The 26,015-nt window shown below is 42.2% G+C and overlaps 1 protein-coding gene across 1 annotated transcript; it reads left to right on the top strand.

The window, feature by feature from the left end:
• Positions 1-513: 513 nt before the first annotated feature.
• SETD7 (SET domain containing 7, histone lysine methyltransferase) lies at positions 514-22,572 on the top strand. The gene is made up of 8 exons (XM_067297106.1): positions 514-560; positions 8,902-9,031; positions 14,341-14,542; positions 16,158-16,347; positions 18,124-18,205; positions 19,352-19,469; positions 19,767-19,924; positions 20,913-22,572. The coding sequence occupies exons 1-8, from the start codon at positions 521-523 to the stop codon at positions 21,091-21,093; spliced, it is 1,101 nt and encodes a 366-aa protein (XP_067153207.1). The 5' UTR covers positions 514-520; the 3' UTR covers positions 21,094-22,572.
• Positions 22,573-26,015: the final 3,443 nt, after the last annotated feature.

The raw sequence follows: 26,015 nt of genomic DNA, 5'->3' as shown, positions 1-26,015 counted from the left end.
GGTATATGTGTGTGCATCCATATCTGTGGATTTTTTTTGTGCGTGTGCCAGAGTTATTGCTGCTGGTGGACGTTTGTGGTGTTCGAGTGTTTCCCTGAGCCCCGGTTTCTGGAGTCATGTGATTCCATAAAGTCCCCATTTCCCTTTTAAATAACTTCTATTTAATGTGTTTGTATGGACAATGTAAAACACGACGGGAGCGTATCCTAGAGACCAAAGGCAAGTTAAAGGAAGCTCAAATTCGCGATTTTTTAATTGCCACTTTTCAGCCTCCCCTTTCGGAGGGCCGGTGCGGGCCGCTCCCGCCGAGGCGGCCCCGCACGGCGGGGGCTGCGCGGGGGGCGGCGGGGGCTGCGCGGGGGGCGGTGGCCCCGCCAGGGCTCCCTGCCCGCAGTGGGGCGGCCGGCGCCGCCCCGCCGCCGTCGGGGGCGCGCGCGACGGCTCCTCCCGGGCGGCGCGGCGAGCGCGCGCCCGCCGCGGGTTACAGCGGCTGCGCCCCGCCGCCGCCGCCGCCGCCGCCATGGACAGCGACGAGGAGACGCTGGAGGAGACCGTGGAAGGTAACGGCGCCCGCCGCCCCCCGGCCGCGCCGCGCCGCGCCAGCGCAGGGGGCAGGCAGCAGCGGGGAGGGCTGCCGGCCGCCGCCCGGCCCCTCGGCGCGGCGCGGTGCAGCGCGCTGCGGTGCGGTGCCCGGGCGGGGGGCGCGGGGCGGCGGTGCCGGGCGCGGGCGCAGCCGCCGGCCCGGCCGAGCGGGCGGGAGGCGAGGCGAGGCGGCGGCGGGAGCCCGCGGAGCGGGGCCGGCATTACATCAGTCGGCTTATGCAACGGAGCGGGCGTGCGGGAGCCGCCGCCGAGCACATGGCGCCCCGGCCGCCCCGCTGCTCGGCCCCGCCGCCCCTGCCAGGCCGGCTCCTGCGGGCGCCCGCTCCCGCGGGTCTGTGCCGAGGGCATCGCGGGACCATCCAGCGCTGCTCCACCGGGCCGGGCTTCTTCTTTATTTATTTATTTTAAAGGCTGGGCCTGGTTTCAGCCCTGGTGCACAATAAGGCTGTGTCTCTTATTTTAATTGTTTTTATAAACGGAACTCTCAAAAGTTACTGCATCAGAGGCTTTTGGACAGATCCTCCATCACGTGACACTTTCAGGGTGTTCTAGGTGTGCTTGTTAATACAGCAGTTCACAGCCTACCAGCCTGCGTGAACTCTAGTGCAGTTAGTGAAACTTGACTATAGCCCATGGTTGATCTTTCTTATTACATCTTAATATAAGGCTCAAGCCACTGAAACTAGTAGTGACATTTAATTGGTTCTTGATATTTAAAAAAAATCATTTTTCACTACTGTTGCTCTGAATCATGTGTACACATTTGCGCTTAGTTTCTGCTTTCTGCTCTGTGTAGTCAGTGCCTTTAGTGATGACACGATGAGCCATTAACCTGTTTTGTACCTCTGGTTTCCACAGCATCTTTCATAGCATACTACACTAGGTGGTATCGGCCTCTCCATTCAGTGCTAAGTAGAGACACCTGAACTACTGAACAGACTAGAAACCATAGACCATAAGAAGCCTTATCCTTTACCTTGGTGGCAAGGTGTGCAAAGTAGGAATCCTTCTTCCCGTGCCTGAGTTATCTCCTTCAGAGATAATTTGGGTGTCAAGATATATATGTCCTTGGTAAAGGTTCTAGAAGGGAGCCACAGTAACTCCCTGAGTTTACAATTATGGCAATGCAAATTGAAAAGGGAAAAGGAAAATACAAATGGAGGAAGTAACTGTGGTCACTTAAGCCAGTGGCAGAGCTGGAGCAGAATGACCGATCTGGGAGTGGGAAGGCCCATCTCTGAGGCAATACGTGCCTCCTTTTGTGCTAGCCTTCCATGAGTGGAGAATTAACCTTTTAAGTGTTTTGAAACTGAGGTACGCCCCTCTGAAAGGCATTACTAATGGAAATCTTGGCATGCAGTAATATAAATCAGCAACGTACTGTCATCCCTGTAAAGCATCTAGGAACACAGTAAGGATTTGCCTTGGGCAGCTATTGAACAAAATGTGCCAACTCAAAATAAAAGCATCTATTCCTTTAACATTCCTCTCAGGGCATAGTTCTGGCTACAAAGAGCAGTGCTAGATTTTCAGTTATTGGAATTAAGTGTACAAAGTAAGGCGCTGTCTGTGACAAGATACCAGTAATGCTCATCATTCAGTGGTGCATTATTTGGATATTGTGGCAGGAGAATTAGGCCTCAGTGCACTTTTTTTCTAACAAAGACAGGGAGCATGGCAGAGTAACTTAACAACAGATGTAAGCTAAGCAGCTGCTATTAGCATCTGGGTTTATTATGTAGGTATGTGCTAATAGAGCCATAGAAAAGCTTTGTTGTGTAAAAAAGTTGTGAGGGAGGCAAGATTCTCCAAATGCAGGACACTGTGGATGAGGTGTGCAGTGTGCCTTAACAGATGTATCTTTTCTCCTCCCTTTCCTCACCATCCCCCCAAAATATATCTATGGATTAAAATTGTGTCTTGAGCAGAGTCACAGTTTTGTTTCTCATATTGCAGGTAAAGCCCTCCACCACATCATGGCTATTCTTAGTGTTTCTTTGAGCTAAGGAAGTGAGTTTTGAAAGAATGTATTATTCAGCAGTATAATTGAAAGTGTGCATTTTTCTGAATGACACAGAAGCAGGGTGTTGTTTGGGGGAGAGAAGGCTGGGTGGGTGTTCTTGCACTTACCTAAAGGAAGTTAGAAATATGACAGAAATCAAACAATTTTTCTTCCAGGCATTATGGGATTTGGGGTTTTTACATTTATTTATTTATTTATTATTACTGCTATTCCTAAAACATCAGCCTGGCATCTCTGTGGCCAGAATCTTTTACTGATGATGCACACTATATGCCTTTTATTAAATAAATGCCTTTTACTGTCAGTATTACTACTGCTTATCTCTGTTTTTTATATATCAGTGTCATCGGTAGGTAGCCCCAAATTGTTGTATTGTGAACAACCCTTTAAAAGTGTAATTCCTTTTCTTGAAAAGTTCGTGATCTGACCTTAAAAGGAAATCTTGAGAGAACCTTGAAGTGACAAAAGAAAGATTTTAAAATAATTTTTAAAATGTATTGATATTCTGGTTTTATTTTCACAAATGGAGGAGAGTACTCAGAAGGGAGAGAGGAAAACTCTGCTTTGCTCCCTCTGAAATAATGAGAATTTTTCCATTGACTTCATCTGGACCAGAATTAGAGCCTAAGGCCTCAGCCATATAGGAAAACTTGCATCTATGTAATTACAGTTGAAATTGCTTTCTTTTTTTCCTACTAAGATGGAATGAATGTCTCTGCTTTGTTTTGTTTTGTTGGGGACTTGCATGCTTTTTCTTCTCTTTTTTTTTTCTTTCCTTTGGTAGGGAAAATCTCTAGCATGTTAGAAGAATTGGATTCTTTGTGCTATGGGTGAGATTAAGACTCTCTATAGAAGCCATCAGATCAAAGCTGACCGTTTAAATCTCTGGGATAGTCTGTATCCTATTATGCAAAATTACTGATATGCATGGTGCGCATAAGCATGGCAACTTTTGTGTTGGGTTCTGCATCCCAGCAAAATCTTGACAAAACTGAATAATCACAAAGAACAAAGTTGTAAGCTTCTTTTTTTCTTTTTTAATACATAGTATAATGTGTCAACCCTGTGCCAGTATTATTATTTTTTTAATTCAAATGTTTTATAAAAAAATTTCTCTTATAGTGAGGGGAAAACTGGTTGAGTATTGTTTAGCATTTGTTAGCTTACACCATTAGACCCTTCCCTTATACATAAATTATGAATTCAAGCCTTTATCTAATTAAACCATAAATTTTTACATGGGTGTTTTTCTTCTGAAATAAATGTTCATATCAGAAATTGCACTGACCTTTTCATTAAACTAACGTAACTGCTAAAAACTTTTCCCTTCTGTAAAAAGGGTGTCCAGACTGAATGGGGGGAAAAAGCCTTTCTTCCATTTGGAGAGCAGCTCATTGCCTTTTCTGTTTTACAGGGCTCCTCTTCAAGGTTTTTAAAAGCTTTTAGTGATTTTTTTTTTTTTTTTTTTTTTTTGCTACTTTAACTGTCTTTATACTGTGTTATTTCTCTCAGTTTGTACAGTGAACAGTGTCTGATTTGCTTTCAGTGACTTCAGGTGTTTTCAAACTAGCTCAGACTGGGATCTTACAGGAGAGCTTGGTGAGGTTTCATGAGGTGGCTGAACTGGAAGCAAGGTGGGTTGCGAACCCCAAAAGGGGCAGACAGACTCCCAGCCGTGGAGCTCTGCCTTCGCTGGGGGCTGCCTGAGCCTGAGGGGAGCCAGGTCAGCACACTGAAGCGACAGAAACCAGCTCCAGGAGAAAGGGAAGAATTTTTTGCCAACTTAGTGACTTGCACTAACCTGCACAGGGTGCTATGCCAGTGCCAGAGCAGGTGCTTCAGGGACCATTTATGGGAACAGGGAAGGAGGGAATTTGAGCTCTTCAGTAAGTTCGGATCTCCTCATAATTGTCTCCTATACACTTTCTTTCTAGATGCATTTCCATACTTAATGTAACAACTGCATAAGATGATTAATAATCCTACACTGCATTACTTTGTTACTTTGAGGAACTCTCTTTTAGCTAGTTTTGCTCTTTTTTTTCTTCTTTATCTCTCTCTTTTTTTTTTTTTTAAGTGAAATTTTAGGCTGAGATTGGCAAAAATTTGAAAATACATCCTGAAACCAGTAACCGTGTATTCTCATTGGGTCTAACTTGACTGTGCCGTGTGGCATTCTTCAGTGAATCATTCTGGTATTAAAAGGCCAAGAGAGGGCACCTGCCTCATATGAGAGGACTTCTTAACTAAATGCTGCCCCACATCCTTGTCATGCCCTGTCTGTGATGTCCCTGAGGGGCTGTGACGCATCCCAAGGAAACAGTAGCACATGGTGATGTGAGAAGAAGTGCCCTCTGGATACCCTTGTCCCTGCAGAACCCCACAAACCTGTTGCAGCCAGGGCATGGCTGAACAGACTTGTGAAGAGTGTGTTTGCTGTCCTCTAAGACATTCTTCTAGTCCCCACTGCCCCCAGAAAGACATGCAGATCCTGAAAGAGTACAGGAATAAATCCAGAATAAGTTAAAAACTGTTCTGAACAGGTTTTAAAAGAAGTTTTATTACACAAACTTTTAAAACCCAAAGAAAGTGAATTTGAGTTCAGTGGCTTTCGTAGAGTCATCGAGGTTGGAAGGGATCTCTGGAGATCATCTAGTCCAACACTTCTGCTCAATGCAGGGTCGTCTAGAGCATGTTGCCAGGGCTGTGTCCAGTTGGGTTTTGAATATCTTCAAGGATGGAGATTCCACAACCTCTCCTGGCAGCCTTTTCCAGTGTTCAGTCAGCCTCACAGTGAAAAAGCTTTTTCTTATGCTTAAAGGGTTAAATGGAATGTCTTGTGTGTCAGTTTGTGCCCATTGCCTCTTGTCCCATCACTGGGTACCACTGAGAAGAGTCTGGCTCTCCTTCCTTTACTCCCCCTATCAGGTGTTTATACACATTGATAAGATACCCCCTGAGCCTTTTCTCCTCCAGGCTGAATAGTCCCAGCTCTCTCAGCATCTCCTTGTATAGCAGATGCTCTAGTCCCTTCATCGTCTTCATAGCCCATCTCACTGGACTTGTTCCGGTAAGTCCATGTCTGTCTTGCCCTGGGGAGCCCAGCACTGGAGATGGCACTCCAGCTCAGTGCTGAGTCTAGGGGAAGGATCACCTCCCTCAACCTGCTGGCAATGCTCAGCCTACTGCACCCAGAGTACCGTTGGCCGCCTTTGCCACAAGAGCACTTTGATGGCTTATGGTCGACTTGTTGTCCACTAGGACCCCCAGGTCCTTTTCTGCCAAGCTGCTCTCCAGTCAATCAGCCCCCAGCCTGTACTGGTGCATGGGGTTATTCCTCCCCAGATGCAGGACTTTGCACTTCCCTTTCTTCACCTTCATGAGGTTCCTCTCTGCCTTTTTCTCCAACCTATTGAAGTCCCTCTGAAGAGCAGCACAATCGTCTCATGCATCAACTGCTTCTCTCTTTTTTTTTTTATATTATCTGCAAGCTTGCTGAGGGTGCACTCTGCCCCATGGGCAAGATCGTTAATGAAGATGTGGGCCCCAGTATCAACCTCTGGTGTACACCACTAATGACTGACCTCCAGCTGGACTTTGTGCCACTGATCACAACCCTCTGAGCCCAGCAGTTAGGCCAGTTTTCAGTCCACCTCATTGTGCACTTATGCAGTCTGTACAACTTGTCCAGTTCCAGACAAATTTTATCAGTTTGTTTATAAGGATGTGCGAGACGGTGTCAAAAGTCTCGCTAAAGTCAGGGTAAACAACCTCCACTGTTCTCCACTCATCCATCAAGCTAGATATTTCAACAAGCTATTAGGTTGGTCAGACGTGATCTCCCCTTTGTAAATCCATGTTGACTACTCCCAATCACCTTCTTATCTTTAATGTGGAAGCATTTTCCAAGAGGATTTTCTCCATCACCTTCCTGGGGATCAAGGTGAGATTGACTGGCCTGTAGTTCCCCAGATCCTCCTTCTTGAAGACAGGAGTGACATTTGCTCTCTTCCACTCCTCTGGAACCTCCTTTAATTGCCACAGCCTTTCAAAGATAATTGAGAGTGGCTTCACAGTGACATCAGACAGCTCCCTCAGCACTTGCAGGTGCCTAAAGGGCCTGTATCCATCCCTTGCAGTGCTCTAGTCGTGTGAGCTATCCCACCACATCTCTGCGATCCTGATGAGTTCATAGGCTGGTAACTGCACACGCTTCTAATTCCTCCCATTCGCCATGCTGTCTGCGTTAGCGTGCAGGCATTTCAGATAGGCACCCAGTTATGCTGATTTCCCAGAAGAGGTGCGAGAGCTTCCCCCATCATGCTGTCTTCTTGGCACTTTCTTATTTGTGCACATACATGTGAGGTGGCCCCCTTCAGCCCTGTTTCTTCGATTATGTGATCTCTCCTGTCCACATCAGCCTGCACCTTTTGCTTGCCAACCCAGGCCACCACCTCCTCTTTTGATGGTGGGTTGTCAGCTCCCTTCCCCATCGTTCCCAGTTCAAAGCCCTCCTTACCAAGTTGGCCCTCCTCGTGGAAGAGGTCACAAGCTTCCAGTCTTCGCCATCATGGGAGTCTCCATTTCCCCACCTGATACATGCAGACTGCCTGCCCCTCCTTCAGTGTAGTTGGGAGTTCAGGCTTCTCTTGTGTCTGCAGGGTCTTGGAGAAGATGCGGTTGATCGGTTTCTTGTTATCTCTGATACTGCACAGTCTGCTGACCTCCTCTCATGACTCCTTTGCTTGGTGACACATTGCTTAAACAGCGATAAGTTAAATTTTTTTGAATTTCTGGTAGTCTGTGGTGCTGCTAACACAGCTGAAAGCGGATGTATTTGCAGTGCGAGTCTGCTGCTGTTGGGGTTCTTTTAAGGAGACAAATCAAAAACAAATTTCCATTAAGATGGTGTACATAGGCACTTGACTTTTCTCACTACTGCTTGCACTGTTTGTTTTCTCTCTGGGTTTAGGACTCTAGGATTGTTAATACTGAAGTACCTCTTGTTGCCTGCATCAGCCTGAACTCTAATCGCTCCGCATCGTATTGGAGTTTGCTTTTGCCTTTCTGTACGTTTATTGAACCTTTTCAGTTTTAGTGCCTTGGGCAAATTTGATCAGCAAATAGTTTGATCCAAAGCCTGTAGAAGTATATGAGTATGCTGTCTCATCTCTAATAGGCTTTGTATACACTGCAAAGAGACTCATGGGATTAGAGGTCAGTTTTTATTTAGACACATGGAAGAACATAAATATATACTAGTTTTCATTTATTCGTCACTTTTCATGCAGAATTTATATCTGCTAAAATACCATGATGGGAGCTTTTTTCACCTGCATCTGGTGTATCACTGTGTTGAAGGCAGCCCTGCTGAGCTTGAGCATTCTTATTTTGTAATCAGAGCAATGTTCTGCTAATGCAGTGCTGAGGACTCCGGTTCTCACAGGTAAACTAGAAAATAACCATTGTTAAACCACTCTTCTTTTGTTTTCCTTTGGCTTTGAACAGGCAGATGGAGCTGCGATATTAGGTCTGATGCTCTGACTTAATCTGAGTTTGCCTGTTGTAATCTGTAAAATACAAACCCCTGCAGGTGAAGGTCTGGTGTGTCATCCATCCACTTTCCCCATGTCTGACAGCTGTAATGGGGAAAGCTGATATGGCTGGGAAAGGGAAGGGAGGGGTGTAATGTGAGCACGTAAGACATTGGAAAGCAAGATTAGAAATCTGAAATAGAAAGTTGACTAACATACTACAAGGGCATAGTATTGCAAATATTACATGCTTTTATTTCTTTAAATTCCTGTGGATATAACTGTGAGGTGGAAGACCGTGTCATTCTAAGACATGTATTTATCCAAAAAAACCACCCCATCTTACTCAATGGATTGAAGTCTAAATCCATTCTCTTCTCACCAGGAAACACATATTTTAGATAATAAAAATGATTGTATTCTTATAGAAGTATATTAACACATGTGTGAATAGTATGAACCTTGTTTCTTTTAGAAACACTTTTTTCCTTCTCCTCTCCTTTCCCTCATCCCTTTTGTTTTATCCTGACCCTTTCTATTTTTTCTTTTCAGTGAAGTGTGTTACAGAATTAACAACTTCAGTTGTGCTGAATCTCTGATCACTGTTCTTAACAGAAAGATTTGGATTAGGATCACTGCTTTATAGCAGGGAGCTACGGCTTTTCAAATGTCTATATAATCAGAATAGGGTTGCAATTATGTATAACATTTAATGTGTTTGCTCTTTGGGTTTTATTTAAGGGCATCTAGATGACGATGGGTTGCCACATGGATTCTGTACAGTCACCTATTCATCGACAGACAGATTTGAGGGAAACTTCGTGCATGGAGAAAAGAATGGTCGTGGCAAGTTCTTCTTTTTTGATGGAAGGTAGACACTGACTCTCCACTTTTCTTCTATTTTCTCCATCCTGTTTATGGTGATATAAAACTAATCTATGTTCATTGTCCACTCCTGAGTGTCTGAATATGCTTTCTCATTAAAAGATGTAGCTGGAAAGTTTCCTTCTGCTACTTTAGCCATAGTGCTGACATGATGTCTTCGTGAGCTTGGGAACTTTATATGTAGCATGATGCCAGGAATTATTCCTTGGTTGGAGAATCCAGCATTGTGAGCATTTTTAGCACTGTAAAGTTTTCACCTAATTAGAGACTTTAGGAATTGGAATGTCCTCAAAGCCATTGAAAACCATGCTGACAACTGCTTGGACTACAAAGTTCAAGTCCACAACTACAAGAGTAGTAGGTTTTTTGTTCATTTGTTTTATGGCAGTATATACAGACTGCAGTTGGTCTCAGAGCTCCCTGTGCCAGACCTGTGCATAGATACAAGGCCTTCAGAGAGGCTTACCATCTGCTTGGTCTTGGAAATTGTTTAGTGGTTAAAGGAGTGGTTTAAATATAGTTCTGTTCCCAACTCCACCTAATCTTCTGCAAGTTGCTTATGGCCTGATTCATTTTCAGAAAAGCCCCTATAATTGTCACTCTTCACTGGGAGTTGTGGTGGTAAAATGGGGCTAGTCTGTGCCTCTGTGTGCATGAGGTGGTATGGGTGTGTTTTCTTCTTAAGCCTTCGTTATGAACACCTTATAATATCTCTTCCCCCTTCTCCCCCTGCCCTGCCCCTCCCGCCAATAACTGCAGCATTTCTCTCTGCAGTTGCTCAGAACTTCCTCAGAAGGAGCAGCAGATGTATAAAGTGACACGATTCTTCATGGTTTTGCAGCTGTTGGTGGCGCTATGAATAGCAGCTGTTAAACTGACAGTTGTGTCGATTCTCCTCTCCTCCTGCTCAGTGAACTTCTGAGCAGGAGCGGAGGTATTGTGCTGTCTCACTGTGTCAGATCCTCATCTATGCTTGGTGCTGCATTTGCTTCATGCTGGAGATTGTGGTTTTTTTCCATGAGAAAGATAGTATTTTATTCAGTTATGCAGGAACTGATTGGGCCTCCCGAGTTTGGATTAAAAAAAAAAAAAAATCCCACCTGTTGCTAGTAATGGCCTTATTAAATCTTGTGTGAATAACTGAAAATTGTTACTGACCAGCAGCTGACCTCTCTAAAATAGCCTCTTTTTTTTAATTTGGCAGACAACATCTCTATGGACACATGTACATAACACTTGTGTGCTTGTTGATGGTCTCAGCAGAGCAATCACTGATTGTACAGCTAGAGAAACTGACCCACTATTTTATTTGTAGGGCTGCTCCTCCAAGTAATCCAGGGCACAGGCAGTGCTGTGTAGGAAAACTCAGACTGCTGCTGCCTGTGCAGAGCCTTTTCTGCACCTCTTCAGTGTTGCCAATTTTTTTTTTTTTTTTTTTAAGTTTAATTTTCATAACACTTAAAGTGGAACAGTTGGCTACTGGGTGACTTCAGGAACTAGCAAAATGAAAATATACAAAAATAGTCTGTAATATGTTTCTGGAAAATGGGATATTTTTATAGTGTAAATCAGGCCCAGGCTGATTTTAATTTAGCTAAAGCAGCTTTAACTGTGCAGTGACTTTAGTTACTAATGACATTGCAATTTACCTGGCTGTGCCCAGGTACAGATTAAGTTGCTCTCAGGTGAACAGTTCAGGTGTCATGGCATGTTGAAGGAAGAATGACTTGGCACACAACAGGATGTGCTGTTTCCATTAACCGTGCCATGAGCAAGGCTGAGTGTTTATGAAAGAGCCTTAAAAGAGAAATGGATTTCAAAAATTTCTGAAAACATCTTTCCCCTTATAGTATTGTGTGCTTCAGTGCAGTAAGCGAGTTGGTTTCAGCATTGATGGGATCTGCTCCCTCTCTGGTTTATTTCCCTTGTAGGCCTGCCAGTAAAGGCTGACAACTGAACTGCTGTAGGTCTGTTGTTTGGGAATAGTTGAGTCCTATCAGACACTGGATTGGCAACAATAAAAGTATTTTCATTTTTTGAGTGTTGGGAAATAGTGTTGGCTGCCCATCTGCCTTGTTTGCCTCAGTTAGAATTTTTCCCTTCTTTATCAGAGCAGCTGCCCCCTTCCTGTTTCACTTAAGGAAGTGAAAACTTGGAATGAAATATCAGAGTTGTTTTTTCCTTCCCCTACAAAAAAGCAACAAAACCCACCACATTCTTTTGGAGAGAAAAGTTTTTACCTCCGGCATACTCCCTGTTTTGAGTCATGTGCTTCAGCTTTTGCTGGTGCTAATGTTTGTTGGACTGCACTTTATGAAACGCTCTGCACAATAACTGTGAGCATAAGAGCTGTGTTTGGCACTGAGCTGCAGCTGCTGCTCTCCATTAAATTAGAAACTCTCTTGTAAACTGTCATCTCTCAAATCACAGTGGAGAACAGCATTCTTTTTAAGAGAGTTTTCAATATTTCCATACAGAGGGGGAGGCGGGAGGGAAGGGAGTGAGAAATGAATTATAGGTTCGCCGTTGTAACTTCAATACCTGGAAGCATTTTGCATTAAGTATTTTTTTTTTCTCCCTAATAAGTACTGGGTGGTGTGTATCCTAGATATCCTCTAGGTCTGGTAGGTAATGGGAAGACAGTACATCTGACAAATCTTGACTTTAGTAAGACTACATTATCCCCAATATGATAATCTGAGAAGCAAACTAGAGAAATATGGGCTAGCTCAGGGTTTGTATTAACAAGATTGTGTATATGCAGGACACAGAAAGTATTTATTTATTTATTTTGATATATACATATATACCAAGTGGTATACCACTTGATGCTGGTAAGGCCTTAGTTGTAAATATTGTGTCTGGTTGAAGGCACTATAGTTTTAAACAGGCTAAAAAAGGAGAGAGAAGAAAAAAAAAAAAGACCCCCCCTCCAAAGTGTAACAAGTATAAAAGGTTTAGAAAACCTGATTTATTAGGCAGGATTGAAAAACAGAATTTTTACTTTAGAAATATTTTCTGACTTTTTTTTTTTAAAGTTTTCTTTATAGGCTATGAAAGTAGAAAGAGATGGATCTTTTTTACATTGTTACATCGCTTAAAACAATGAAAGAAACCCCAGAGATTTGAATTACAGTAAAAGCTTTTTTTCCAGTGCTGAAGAACACTTCTAATTTAGCAACTTGTTAGCTTCAACTAATATGATTGAAGCTAAGAATAGGATGGTTATTTTTGTTGGTTTTTTACACAAACCGGGGGTAGCTTCTTCTTTTAAAGAATAATCTTAAATGTGAGCTCTGTGTTTGTTGCCAGCTACAATGAATTTCAAATTTGGTGATCTGTGATAAACAAGGAGAAAGTGATATCATTTCTAAAATAAAGCACACCAGTTTCTGGTGGTTCTCTCATCTGCTCATCTCCTTCCCTGAACTGTGCTGCTGCAGCTGCCTGTGTAGCTCCGTAGCAACCTGGATCAAGAAACTGGTCTGGCTGAAAGATCACGCAGCTTTCCTGCCCCTTCCACTCAGCAGCTGGTTTGCACTGGGTCTGTGTAAGCAGCTGCTGTGGGACAGTGCAGGGCATGAGGCAAGGAGCTGTTTAAAACGGTAGGTTTGCGAAGGAAGCTGTGTAAAACCAAAGCTGAAGTTGTGTTTTTAAACACACTGTCCATCATGTGTAACATAACTTCTTTTATTGAAGTGAATTTTCTCGTGGAAACATCAAGCAGATGGATAAAAATATGTAAAATCGAAGGGTGAAGCTTTAGAAACCAGAAAGTAAGTTCTGAGAAGACATTCATTCAGCAACTCTTGAAAAATATGTGAAGTTTTGTAAAGCATGTAGAGTCTTGTGATCCCAGACAAACAATTTGAGCTTCTACCATAGATGTCTGTGTCAGAAAAAGAATGATGCAGCAGTGGAAGTATGTTTATGTTAGCTAAATATGCTGGAGAATATGATGGGGACAAGCTGAACAGTTTGTATTTCTCTATGCTAGTTCCAACCTGAGAAAGAAATACTGTAAAAGAGGATCTAGTCAGTTATGCATTCATTCTTTGTAGTTTCTCTCAGCTGCCCTTTGTAAGAAAGGAAACAAAGCAGATTGTAAGGGTTTTATACACCTCTTCCAAAGGAATTGCAAGACAAAACTGAAGTGAAATCAGTGCGTCGTTTAAATCAAAATGCAGCATTAGTTCTGTTTGACAGGCTGCATTCTGTTTTAATAGAAATACATGAAAAATGACAGTTCTTCTAGCTGATCTGGTAGAGATTGCTGCTAAGTTTATTGGTAGAGAGCTAACATTGAACTGGTGGTATGTTACAGTTAGTGCTGTGTTACAGTCCACCTGTGTGGCAGTTCAACTTCATGTCACCAAAGAAATGTTACAAAGATCCAAAGACAGGAGGTAGGAAAAACCCAATGTGACAGTAGCCTGCTTTAACAATATTTTCTTATTTGGCCATGAGCGGTCCATTTGCTGCTTTAATTTGCTGTCCCAGCCTATAAGAAAGGCTGAGGAATGCGATTTAGGTGAAGAATGCTGTGTGCATGCAGTAGAATGATCTGCAGTGCGCCCTGGTGAAAGGACAATGTAAGTTGTTCTTTCCTTCAGAGGTCAGTAGGAACAAGCTTGTATTTTTATCTTCATTTTCTAAAGAAATTAGGCTTATGTGATCTTTTTCCTGCCTGCTCCTGTGCATGGGTTTCTGTTTTCATTCTCTCACCTTCCTGCTCCCCTTCCCCTTGCCCCCATCAAATTTAGCTGAAAGTAGCAAACACACCTGAGTTTCAAAGACTCATCGGGAATAGTGATGACTAGTGGGGGATGGAAGAGAGACCGTCAAACTGGTATTCCGGTGAGGGACCCCTTGGCTGTCAGAAGCTTTGGCAGCAGCTGCCAGGCCTTGCAGCATGCATTTCCTGCAAGGCCAGTCCATCTGCATGTAGCTCTGACCCAGCTACGGCTTGGGCTCTCCTTTGCCCTGTGAGAGATGGGTAGAGATGAGGTTTGAGAGGTCACAGAAAAAAAATGAAAAAAAGCTGCAATTGTTGCAGTTGTGGTGGGCATTTAGAGGAAGGTTGTAGGGTACACCTCAATAGAAAACCAGGCTTCAGTAGTTCAGCTGCTCCTAGAACTTGACTTTCGTGACTTTCCCCTCAGCCTCTCTTTAACAATAATATGTAGAATGAGCAGTGGAGGGGGAGGGTTTTGCTGTATCTAGGGTCAGGGGTTTGGATGCACTTCTTAAGGACGTGAATAGTCTTCCACTGCTCCTTTCTTCCTCTCTTACCAGCACACTGGAAGGGTACTATGTTGATGATGCCTTGCAAGGCCAGGGAATCTACACTTATGAGGATGGAGTGGTCCTTCATGGCACATACGTGGATGGAGAACTGAATGGACCAGCCCAGGAGTACGATAGTGATGGGCGGCTGATATTTAAAGGGCAGTATAAAGACAACATTCGACATGGAGTTTGTTGGATATATTACCTGGTAAGCCTGATTTCCTGCTCTCTTTATTGCAGAATAGTACCGTTCCATGTCTTTTTTTATCCACAGCTGAAACAAATAACCACCAAGACCCAGCTATCCAAGAGTCAGTACAAAAATCTGAGTGGAAGTTCTGTGTGTTCTGATTTTGGATAGTCCAATATACAGTTAAGCCTTTTCAGTGTTGAATGCTTGCCTAGTAGACAGGATTCAGTGAGGCTGCAAGGTGCCGCTCCCATTTTCAACTTGCTTGTAGCAGCTTACCAACAATACCTTGACAGCTCTGGCTTTTGAAGATCACAGGAGTCGCTGCAGTTGTAGAGATCTGTATGCAATAATACATGCAGTTGTTACACAGCTGGTCAAAAAGCAGTCTATTTTTGTGCTACATATTGCACTTACTTTAATTGTGAGTATGATTTCAAATGCTCACCACTAGCTATTCCTTATATTAACAGGTTTTCACTATTGTCATTAAGCGTGTGTGTTAGAATCAACAAATGCTTAGTGTACACCACCAAGCAAATAGCAGTTTTTCAGTAATAATGTATAAAACACACACAGCTGACCCTTCAGGTTGTATGTCTCTTATTTCATCTTCCAGCTGACAAAATGTTGCTATACCTTCTAGAAATGTCAATCTTTGGAGGTCATAAAAAACTATTTGTCTTGAAAGGATGGAGGATGTTCCAAAAAAATCTTTGCCCTGAAAGCAATTGCTTATATATGATTTTTGCTAGGTGCACAAGTTCTCACCCAGACTTAAGGTCCACTGTTCACTGCTATGGTATGTTCAAAGCAGTGCCACTTTGAAGTAGAGTCTGAGGACAGTGATCTTGGTCTAAACAGGTCTGGTTCCATATCACACCTGCTGTTTTGTCTCTAAGGCATTATTTGAATTTGTTTCCTTGTCCTTTCTGAAGTAAACACCTGAAGTTGTTAGACCTGTGCTACTGTATGCATCTCATTTTGCAATTCTGTAAATAGATCTAACCTGAGTTACAGGCAAATTACAGGTGGCAAAGCTCAGGGCTAAAATCTGTAATGCTTGGAGGGGAAAGGGGTTGCTGGCTTTAAGTAAACAACTGTTCTCATTGTGTGCCTCCTCACATCTGGGCGGATGCTTGGGACAGGGAAACTTCTTAGTCCCCCAGGGAATCCCTGGTGCTGTATAGACTCAAGTCCTTTAATGTACCATCACTTAGCAGTGCACAAGGCAGCATTTTTTTCCTCCAGCACAATGTCATGCTAAGAAAATGTAGACAAAGTTTGTGTTTGGCTTTGTGCCTTGGTTCACAGACTGTTCACATAAAAATTCTGTGAATTGAAATGCAGTGTTTTTGTGTCACATGGAAGGAAAAAACTTGGGTTTTGCTATTTCAAACAAGGTAGAAGGTCCAGGTCATTTCTTGCATCAGTTTTATCCTGACTGGAATTAGACTTCAGCGTGTGTGTGTGTGTATGTGTATGTTTCTCACTACTTTTCATTAGCTCTAGTCTGAACTTGCTGTACTTTAGATTGCTTCTTTAAAAAAGCCAGAAAACATCTTTGTCATTTACTAAAGATAGTAACATATAGCTGAATGCTCTTCCTTTTCTTTCTCACACATGCTCTCAGGATGGAGGCAGCCTTGTGGGAGAAGTGAATGAAGAAGGGGAGATGACTGGAGAGAAAATAGCTTACGTGTACCCTGATGGAAAAACTGCATATTCTGGAAGGTTCATAGATGGAGAAATGATAGAAGCAAAACTGGCAACTCTGACATCTGTAGAGGATGGGAAACCTCAATTTGAAGTAGTACCAGGCAGTAAGTTCAGCTAATGCAGCAACTTGCTTTCTTGCTGCCAGCCCTTTACTGCAAACAGCTCAGTCTCCATCATGTTTCCTATTAGAGGTTCTAGAGGCTGACTGTGAAGGGGAAATAAGTTTACTAGTGAGAACCCCTCTTTCTAATAGATTTCCTTATTGTTGTAAGGATAATTAGAAAGTTGGTCAAAAGTGCATGTGCATGTTGAGTGTTTCCTTTGCTCTGGAAATCTTTTTTTTTTTTAAAAGAAGCCTCTAAGAGGCTGAAAAATGAGAAGTGACCCATATGGTGGTGCTGCTGAATTGCTTTTCATTTCTCTTCTCCCTCACGCTCATGGGCACAGTCCTGCCTGACGCACCTACCATTGTCACCTATGCCAGCATGAAAACCTGCTTAACGGTGTAAATGCTGGCACAGTTGCAAGTTTTGTTTTGTTAGTGAAATAACTATAAGTGGAGAGGGAGGCCATGGTTCAGTTGTAGCTCTATCAGGTGGACTTGAACAAGCAAATCTTAGCACTGTGGATGTTCTGGCATCTGTGTTATGGGGCTGAAAGGACACAGGACTTGGAATTAATGCACTTGATTCAGTTGTTGTGTAACAATGTGATTCACCAGCTCCCCTCAGCCTGTGTAGTTGTATTGATCTAAACTGGTTATAAAATGGTTAGCATCAGGGTGATGCCTTCAACCCATGCAGCCAGAGTGCTTTCTCCAGGGCAGTGGTGACGTGGGCCTGTAGTTCTGGAGCATTTTTTTTTTTTGCTCTGAGGTGTATGTGGTATTTTGGGGGGGAAAGGGTCAAGCTGTGGACTGGACCATGCATATAGACATCAATTATAATAACATATTTATTATCATGCCAGCAAAGACAGTCTTGTTCAGTATGAAATACGAACATAAAACTCAGTAAAAAGGGAATGAGAAGTGAAAAAATGCATGTGACCTTTTATTTTTATTTTTAAAATCTTATAGATGTGACAGTAAAACAAAATTTAACTTAAAACAGATCTTCTGAGAGGGTACAGTTGCGCTTTGTAAATAGGATACAATTACACTCTGTATGTAGCTGGCTTCAGTCAGAACAGATCCATTTTTAGAACTTAGATGCCATGGACAATGGCCTTTTATCAAACTTTGCAATATTCTGTTTTTTTTTCCTCTTTTTTATTTCCACCTGCGTCTAAGGCTATCTCTAAAATAATCTAGCAGTTGATTAAAGAGGGGTGTAAGAATACACTCAGAGGTTTACCACCAAGTTGTTTAATAATGGCAGAAAATAAACGACTGCAGCAGATGTACTTTGTGATTACTCAATATTATCTTCTGGCTGAAGTCTCTTCTAGGTTTAAACTAGAAAAAGTTTGATTTGTTATTTGAAGTAGTCCAAGATTTTTTAGAATGAATGTGTTATTTAATATATCCTTTTAAAATTTTGCTTTATTTTTTAATTCAAGACCCTGGGTGGGTCAGTTTTGAAAGATTGTCCAGTCGTTCCTTAAAAGTTACTACTTTAAAGAACATAGATATCACTTTTTTTGTGATGATATGCTACTCCTGTGGTATGTTAAGAAGGGAAAAAAGAATCAAAAAATAGTACCTCACTGAAGACTTTTTTTTTTTTAATAAGTGTAGCTCTATGTAATATTGTTTTTGAAGCACAACATTTATTTCTTGCAGTCATTAAAACTTGATTTTTGAATGTCGATTGCTCTAAGAGTTGCATACTTTCAGTATTGTCCATTAATATAATCACTTTGTTGATTTATCTTTTTAGGCCCTGTATACAGTTTTGACAAATCTACTTCATCCTGCATTTCTACAAATGCACTTCTTCCTGATCCTTACGAGTCAGAGAGGTAGACTTCTTTTCTTTTCCTCCTCCTTCTCTTTCACATTCAAAATGTCTATATTTCTTGGCTGTTACGCATTTAGGGCCTAATCTTGCAAACATTTCCTCATTTAAAAAATAATATCTGTAAGGGTTTGTCATATGGAGACCATTACCACATATTAGTCAGCATTTGACTTGATTGAATTTCTTTCTGATTTACACATTAAAATTGCACTCTAGCGGATAGAACATAGCTTTACTTTTTAAGAGATTAAACTAGGATAACTTCTTAGTATTTCAAAGCCGTGCTCGGTGAGGGCCTGAACTCCACTAATAGCCCACATCTACAACAAACTTAGCTAAAAGGCCTTCTGTCCTTACTTTTATAGATGTATAACTAGTTTCAGGTTGATATGTGCTGAATTTGGTGTCTCTCACTGCATAGCATGTCTTGTACAAAGTTTGCTCCCCTCCCTACTGATGTAGCAATGGCAGGAATAAATCATCAAGCCAAGTGGGATTCTGTTCATGAGAGCCTGTAGTGTCAAAATGCCACATATCTCAGCTGATTGCCTCATGCTAGTCAGTTGGTGTTACCTTTTGTATTTTTCTGTGGCTAGTGCACAGTACATCATATAATTTACTTTTTGCCCAAACTTTTAAGAGACTTTACTCTGTAGGAGTCTTGATTGTAGTCCTTCTTTTCTGGTACTCTGAAGTGCCTGGATAAGTGATTAGTAAAATACTGGCATTAATTTGCATCAAGTACTTGAAGATCTAGGGCTTCATCTTGAAAACTCTTGCTCAGTGGAGTAATAGCCTGTGAACGTTCACACCATCGTCGCCATCAACTTCAGTTTAGTGGAGACCTCTGGGATTCTGATATGTTGTCGAGGGTGTCCCTGATTTGAAGCCATCCTGGAGCAATAAGAGCAAATATGTGACTGACTTTTTAAAGTATTTTTCTAACTAACAGATAAGATTCCCCCTGCCTCCATCTTCATTTTCCCAAATAGAGGGAGGGTATGGAGGAGAGGAAGGAGAAAGGGTTGTATTTGGAGGTTTTAAATTGCACAAATTATTAGTCTTTTTGCCAGTATTGGTGTGATAATACTTCTTGCAGATTAAAATTGTAACCAACCACTAATTCCATGTCTTTTTTCTCTTCTAGGGTGTATGTTGATGTCTCTCTCATTTCCAGCGCTGGAGAAGGATTATTTTCAAAAACAGCAGCAGAGGCTCGTACAGTTATGTCCTTTTACAATGGAGTGCGAATTACACACCAGGAGGTAAAGGAGAGGAAAAAGTCAGTCTGAGTTTTCATTGCTCCTTCTGAAATCTTTTCCTTACAGTAGGATTTGACACCCACCCACCCACTCCCTGCCCACTCATAAGATTTAATAAGATGGAATTTAATTGAAAGAAAGTGCATGTTTGCCTACATTAAAAGAAAAAAAATAAGATTTTTTTAGATGCCTCATACACAGAAAAAGCTTCAGTTGCATTTATTTGAGCATGTTTGCTTTCAAAGTTATGGCAAAATTAACCCCCACACACATACACTGGATTTTTGCCTTGAAAACTAGGTAGACAGCAGAGACTGGGCCCTCAATGGAAATACAATATCCCTGGATGACGAAACGGTCATAGACGTGCCAGAGCCCTACAACCACGCTGCCAAGTACTGTGCCTCGCTGGGGCATAAGGCCAACCATTCTTTCACTCCTAATTGCATCTACGACCCGTGAGTAGTTCTGTCTTTTGGGGTTGCAGGGCTGATGCTGCAGCCTGGCGATCTGAGCTTGTAGGATGTTTCAGGGCGGCTGAATGGGGAGCAGTGGGGCCAAGGGTTACAGGTTCAAGTGCTGAAGGAGTTCCTGCTCGCCTGGATCAAGTTGGAAACGTGCTGGCATTGCGGGTGTTTGCGACTAGCCTATGGGGTGTCTTAAAACTTGCAGCTGTATTACGTTTTTCATTGATCCTAAAATGTACAAGCACAGCTCTCTAAATCCTGGCTTGGCTAGGACTGCACCATATTTGCTGAAGTGCGAATGCTTAACCAGCACCATCAAATGTACTGTCATTTTTGAAATGCCAAAATTAAAGATCTGGCTGATCGACAAGTTGGTGCAGAGCACTAGAAAACTGTTTGATGTATATATGTTTTCAAGGACACAAATATTTTCATACCAAAAGTATAAGTGGACGGACATGTAGGTATGTATGTAGAAAATAGTCATCCTTCATTAAATAAGCTGGTCTCCTTTACAGTGAGACCCTGGGGGGAGATGTACAGAAGTGTGTTATAATTGTTTCGTAGATAACCTGTACTGGGGAAATGAAGATGAACAATTTTCCATGCTTTCCAGTCTCTTATAATCTGTACTGTTTTCCCATCATGCAGATGTTTACTACTGCAAGCCCAAGGCACATGGCAAATTTGCCTCTCTTTTATTTATGTATTAAAAATGAGCAATATTAAAAGACTGTTGAAAAACTTTAAGTAATAGGCCTACAGAAAACTGTTCCAATACACCAGTATTTGTAGCCTTATTACTTAAATCTTTATGAGGGTGACTCTAAACACAAAGCAGTCTGCTCATCTGACATCGGTTATGTAACATTTCACTGAACTGTGAGTGACTTCTAGAGGTATTTTTCAGAGGGGCTAAACATAGTCTGTCAATTGACAGTTGCCAGTTCAGTAAAAGTGTTCTTTCCGTGTTGTCTAGGTTTGTTCATCCTCGTTTTGGGCCAATCAAGTGTATCCGTACCATCAGGGCTGTGGAGAAGGATGAAGAATTGACAGTGGCTTATGGATATGATCACAACCCTATGGGGCAGAACGGGCCGGAAGCGCCAGAGTGGTACCAGCTGGAACTGAAAGCTTTCCAGGCTGCCCAGCAAAAGTGAAATGGAAGCTCCTTCTCAGTTCAGCAAACTGAAATAGAAACTTGGATCTATGCACTACCTTTATACTGAAAACTGGACAACCAGGGATTGTTCATGCTGTTGCATCAAAACTTTGCATTCTGTGTTAAGAGATAAGTTTCTTGCATACTAACTAGGTTTGACTGTGTTACTCATAGCAGATTTAAAATTAGCTAGTGTTGCACCAGTCTTATCTGGAGAAATTATTTAATATTCTATAAAAGATGTGATATTCTTTGGTAGCTTCTGCTTTTGCACCATATGCAAAGATGCCAAAAGACTAGACAGAAAACTAAAATGGGTATATCGTTCACTTTTAGTCGGCAGACTTAGTGTTGCTCTCTATCTGCCTAGGCATTATTGTGCAACTGCATTTTGCATATATGCCACTTGTGATGATAACAGTAATATTTTGATATTCTCTAATAGTAGCATAATTTTGCCTTTTTAAACCTTTGATCTGAATCTTGCAATAGAGCAGTTTGTTTATTAGCATATAGGAGGCTGGGTTTTTAACTCCCCTTTCCTCTTGTCTGAATGTTGTTCTTTCTACAAGTCCTCTTTTGCAGGAGAAAATCCTTTCTAGCTAGTGGAAAGGCTTTTGTGTGTATGTGAGAGTGCTGTGTGTTGGTCTCTGTGGCTCTCTAAATAGTTTTAGCAACATGTCCAAAACTAATATTTATCTGGCCTTTACGGCCAGCTTATTTTATTTAATTTATGATTATCACACACAAATCAAGCTGTTCTTTGCATGAAGATTTTCTGAAAGGAGAAAAATTCAGTTTTTGAAGGATTTTCAGAAGTATATGTTCTGGAGAGCAAACACATCAACTGCATTAGTGTCCATGAGTTGGTTTATTTATGTCATCTGTTAAGGTGGCCAATTCTCAAGGCAAAAATTCTAGCACTAAATGCAAGTATCTCATATGAATTCGCTTAAAGGAAGTGTATGTATTTGAGGGCAGGTTGTAGTACTTCATTACAGATCTGTATCTTTTGTATGTGTTCAGTTGACAAAGAATATGGCCTTATAGCAGCCTTTCTATTAGTACTTGTCTGAGACGCAGTAAATTGATATAGTATGAGATACCAAACTAAGTTTTAAAAATAAGGTGTGAAAGAATTGCTTTTGAAAGTCAAACAATGAATGTAGAAACATCACTCGCTGCTCATTTAGAAATGGCAGTTAATCCATAGCTCTGTAGCAGCCAACGGTGGGGGCTTGTAAATATTCATCTGCAGGGTTGTGTTCTGTTTTTTTTTAGGGATAGGGGAGTTGTTCATTATTTGAAATACTGTGCCAGACTTGCCTAATGCTGTAGAAGAGAAACACGGTATCATTTCAATCTAGTTACTGGGGCCCTTCTGGGGCTCTGACATTCTCTTTTGGGTTAAGCAGCTTAGGAACAATTCAAATGCATTTGCAACACTTTCTTCAAATGTTTGTAGTTTAAGAAATGTTTGTATATATGTAACATAAAAAATTGAAAATTAGACCTACTTTTCTATTGCAACACACTTTGGTTGGTTGCTTGAACAGTCAGAGGTGTCTGGCTCTCTGGGGAGCTAGACTTGAAGAATGTGTTGGTACATGTAAGTGGAAGGATGAGGCTGCTATTTTTTGCAGTCTGAGAATCCCTGCTTTGGTACGAGTACAAAGTTATGGAATTATAAATAAGGACCTCTGCAACTGGGGCTCTGTTTAGTTCCTGCAACTGTTTGATCACAAAGCTTTTTCAACACTTCACCATTTAAGCGTGCACAAAAGCTACTCTGTGTGTGTGTGCGTGCTGTGGGAGCAAGTGGGCTCGGGGCTTTTTGACGCTCTCCCAGCAGCGATCTGAATGTGAGCTTTGTCAGAGCCCACCTCCTCACTCTGGAGACTCTGGCCGCAGCTCCGCTCCTCAGCAGCGGCAGGTGGCCAACACAGATGATGCTTCAGTGACTCAGCTTAGTGCACTGAGAAGCAGAACTGGTCCTCGCACATGGGGGAGAGTTGTCAAAGGCTGATTGACAGTACAGCTTCAGCAGATCAACCTCAAAAAGAAATACGCATGTCTTGAGATCTTTCCCTACCTGCCCACAGATGATTATTTAGATTATTGCCGTTTCCACCATTTGCAGAAAGGCCTGCCTCGCTGGTAGGAAGCTATTGTGTTTATCTTGTGGATTATTCTTCCAGGACTGTAAAGCTGGCAAAGTTTAGGCTTGTGTTTAAGTGCAGGGAAGAGGAGAGGGGAACATGTGTGGCTGAACCCTACTGTGAATGGACAGTAACTCCTTCCACAGTTGTGATAACCTGCTCTGGAGCACTTGCCTCTTTGTGTCAGCTAGAAAGTCTTGTTTAACATGCTCTGATCTCTAGAGTTCCTTCTGCTTCATTCCTGATCTGTCTCCAATTCCTCTGCTGTTTCTTAATAACGTAGACTTGCTTATGTTTTAATAGGTATGTCTATCTTCACACTGTCTGATTTTTGAGATAAATACAATACAGATGCTCTTTGCACATCAGGTTCGATGGTTGCATCCTATAATAGAGAAATCCTAGAAAAAAAGCCCCAAGGTGTCCTCTGTGTTCTCAAAAGCCATTAATTTGGTGACAGTCAAGCAGATTCTCTTGCTCTTGTGTATGCCTGTAGCCTGATAGTATGCCCCAACTGTGGCTAGTGCCTCTCTTAGCTCTACTATCCTCTTTCTCTCTGCTCTGTTAAAAATCTATTGGTCCTCCTACATATCCTTCTTCAGTGACCAACCTTCTATAAAAGTTGTGATTGTAAAGCTGCTTTGGCTTGAATCAGGACCAAGCCTTTTAATTCCTTTTTTTTTCCTTTGTGGTCTCCTAGATTGGAGATGTTCAGGATGGTGTTTACCACTGGATAGTGAAAGGGCCCAAAACTCAGTGTGTCCTTCAGATATTTTAAGAGTAGTGAGCTGGTAAACACAGGTTTAGACACAGACTAGTTATGTAACTCAGATTAATGCCTTAACTTGGTCTACTTATTGCAGCTCAGCTTTGGGGGCTTAGCAAAACTATTTGTCAGTAGTAACACTTGAGATCCACACCAAAACTTGATTTTAATTTGGAGCAGGCAAAATAGTCTCTTTGCAAAGCAATTAATTTGAGTTCATTGAATACAGTTGACTATTTGTGAATATGCAATAAGCAGAGAAGCTCCACTCCTCAGAGTTTGACCAAAGACCTATCCTATTGGAACAGCAATTGGAAGAGGAAGAGCTGATAGATATCAGCTCAACCTGGATCACCAGCTGGCTCTCAGTGTACCTTTTGTGGCTAAGAAACGGCATAAAAGAATTTGGAATTGCTGCTTTTTTCAGGTGGGGGTTGGTTCCCAACTTCCACACTTGTGTTGAAGTTTGAAGGATCTCAAAACAAACTAGATTCTGCAAGAGGGCTGTTTTCTGAGCTCCTTTGGGAGAAGGAGCGTATGTCAGCCTGTGCTAGAGGCTGTTGATCACCTGTTTTAAAAAAATTTTTTTAATGATCTTCCTGCCCAGGCAGCACTGTGTTTTGTCACTAGGAACACAGAAGCTATTTAATCGTCTGGAGCAGCAGGCAATCTTGGAGACCAGAGCGCATGAGGACGTACAGCTGAGGGCGCTACCTGCTGCTGGATTGCTTGCTGGACAGGAAGAAGAAGGGCTGAGGCCTACAGAGAGCATCTTGTGTTGAGTCTGATGATATAACTTGACCTCTTAGATCTTTTTTGATCTACTGAAACACCTGATTTTAGCAACCTTCAAAAATTTGAAAAAGCTTTTTTTTTTTCTTTGGTAGTAATTAAAAAAAAAAAAACTTTCTCTTCAGAAGCGAATGCAAGTCCTAACTGCTGGAAAAAAAAATCAAAACAAATACACGGAAATGGCTTTTTAACTATCAGAGTACTCAGTTCTGACTTTTTTCTGCAGTTGTGACAATAACCATTGGGATGGTCCTTGCTTTTTCCCAGATGCCGATCACAGGCAGCGACGAGGGTGCCTTGTGCAGGTTTTGAAGCATTTGGATGACTTGTTGCTTGGCCTTGTGAGGCTGCATGTTGCAGGAGCGACTAGATAGCCTTCTCGTTAGTTTAGCTGTTTCAGATTCAGAGCTTTTAGTGTTGCACACAGTTGGCAGCGGCTTTAGCTTCTTTCTTGGGACTGTCACAGTACTTTGCTCACATGAAAGTGAGAGCGTTGTCAGAGCTCTTTGCCAGGAGCTCGAGGAGGAGAGTAGCCAATGTATCCTGTCTGTTGCAAGAATCTGAGAAGTGGTGGAAACCATCGCTTTTCTGTTTCCTTCTCAACTGGCTTCAGGCCAGGTGGGGAGCCCCATACGTGGATGGGTTGTTGCCATCACTGTTCCTGGGTGGCGTTTATCCTTTGGTGCTGACCGGTTAGATTGAGCCAGGAGCTGTACAACGTCATTCTGTCCTAGAGACCTCTATGATTTTTATCTTTTCATTTAATTTGACAGTCTTTTAGAAAATACCGTGTTTGTGATGAGCTGACAAGTTGTACGGAGCCAGTTATCTGCTACTTTGTTTTCCTACTGCCCAGCAAAATTTCTGAAGCTGCAGGTGCCTGACGAATTCACCTCCAAGCACTTAAAAACGTGCTTTGAGAACAATGTCACTAATGCATTTCCTTGTGCACTAGGATGCTGCATTAGACTCCTCCTGCCCACTTGCACTGCACTGTCGTGTGCTCAGAGTATTTGCACGAGGAGCACAGATATGGGAGCAGCTTTACCTGTGAATATAAGTGTGGGCTTCACACTTACCTGTGCCCCTGGGAGAACTTGTTCCTTGTGCTTTGTGTGCTAGAAACATGAGAGCTATATTTTTGGAATTAGTATTTCTAAACAGCCTTAAAAAGGATTTTCTTTTTTAAAAAAGGTGCAAGAT

Source organism: Apteryx mantelli, chromosome 5 (genome assembly GCF_036417845.1).
Source record: "Apteryx mantelli isolate bAptMan1 chromosome 5, bAptMan1.hap1, whole genome shotgun sequence".
Classification (NCBI taxonomy): domain Eukaryota; kingdom Metazoa; phylum Chordata; class Aves; order Apterygiformes; family Apterygidae; genus Apteryx; species Apteryx mantelli.
Note: the sequence above shows the minus strand (reverse complement) of the source record. Positions and strands in the feature narration are given on the sequence as shown.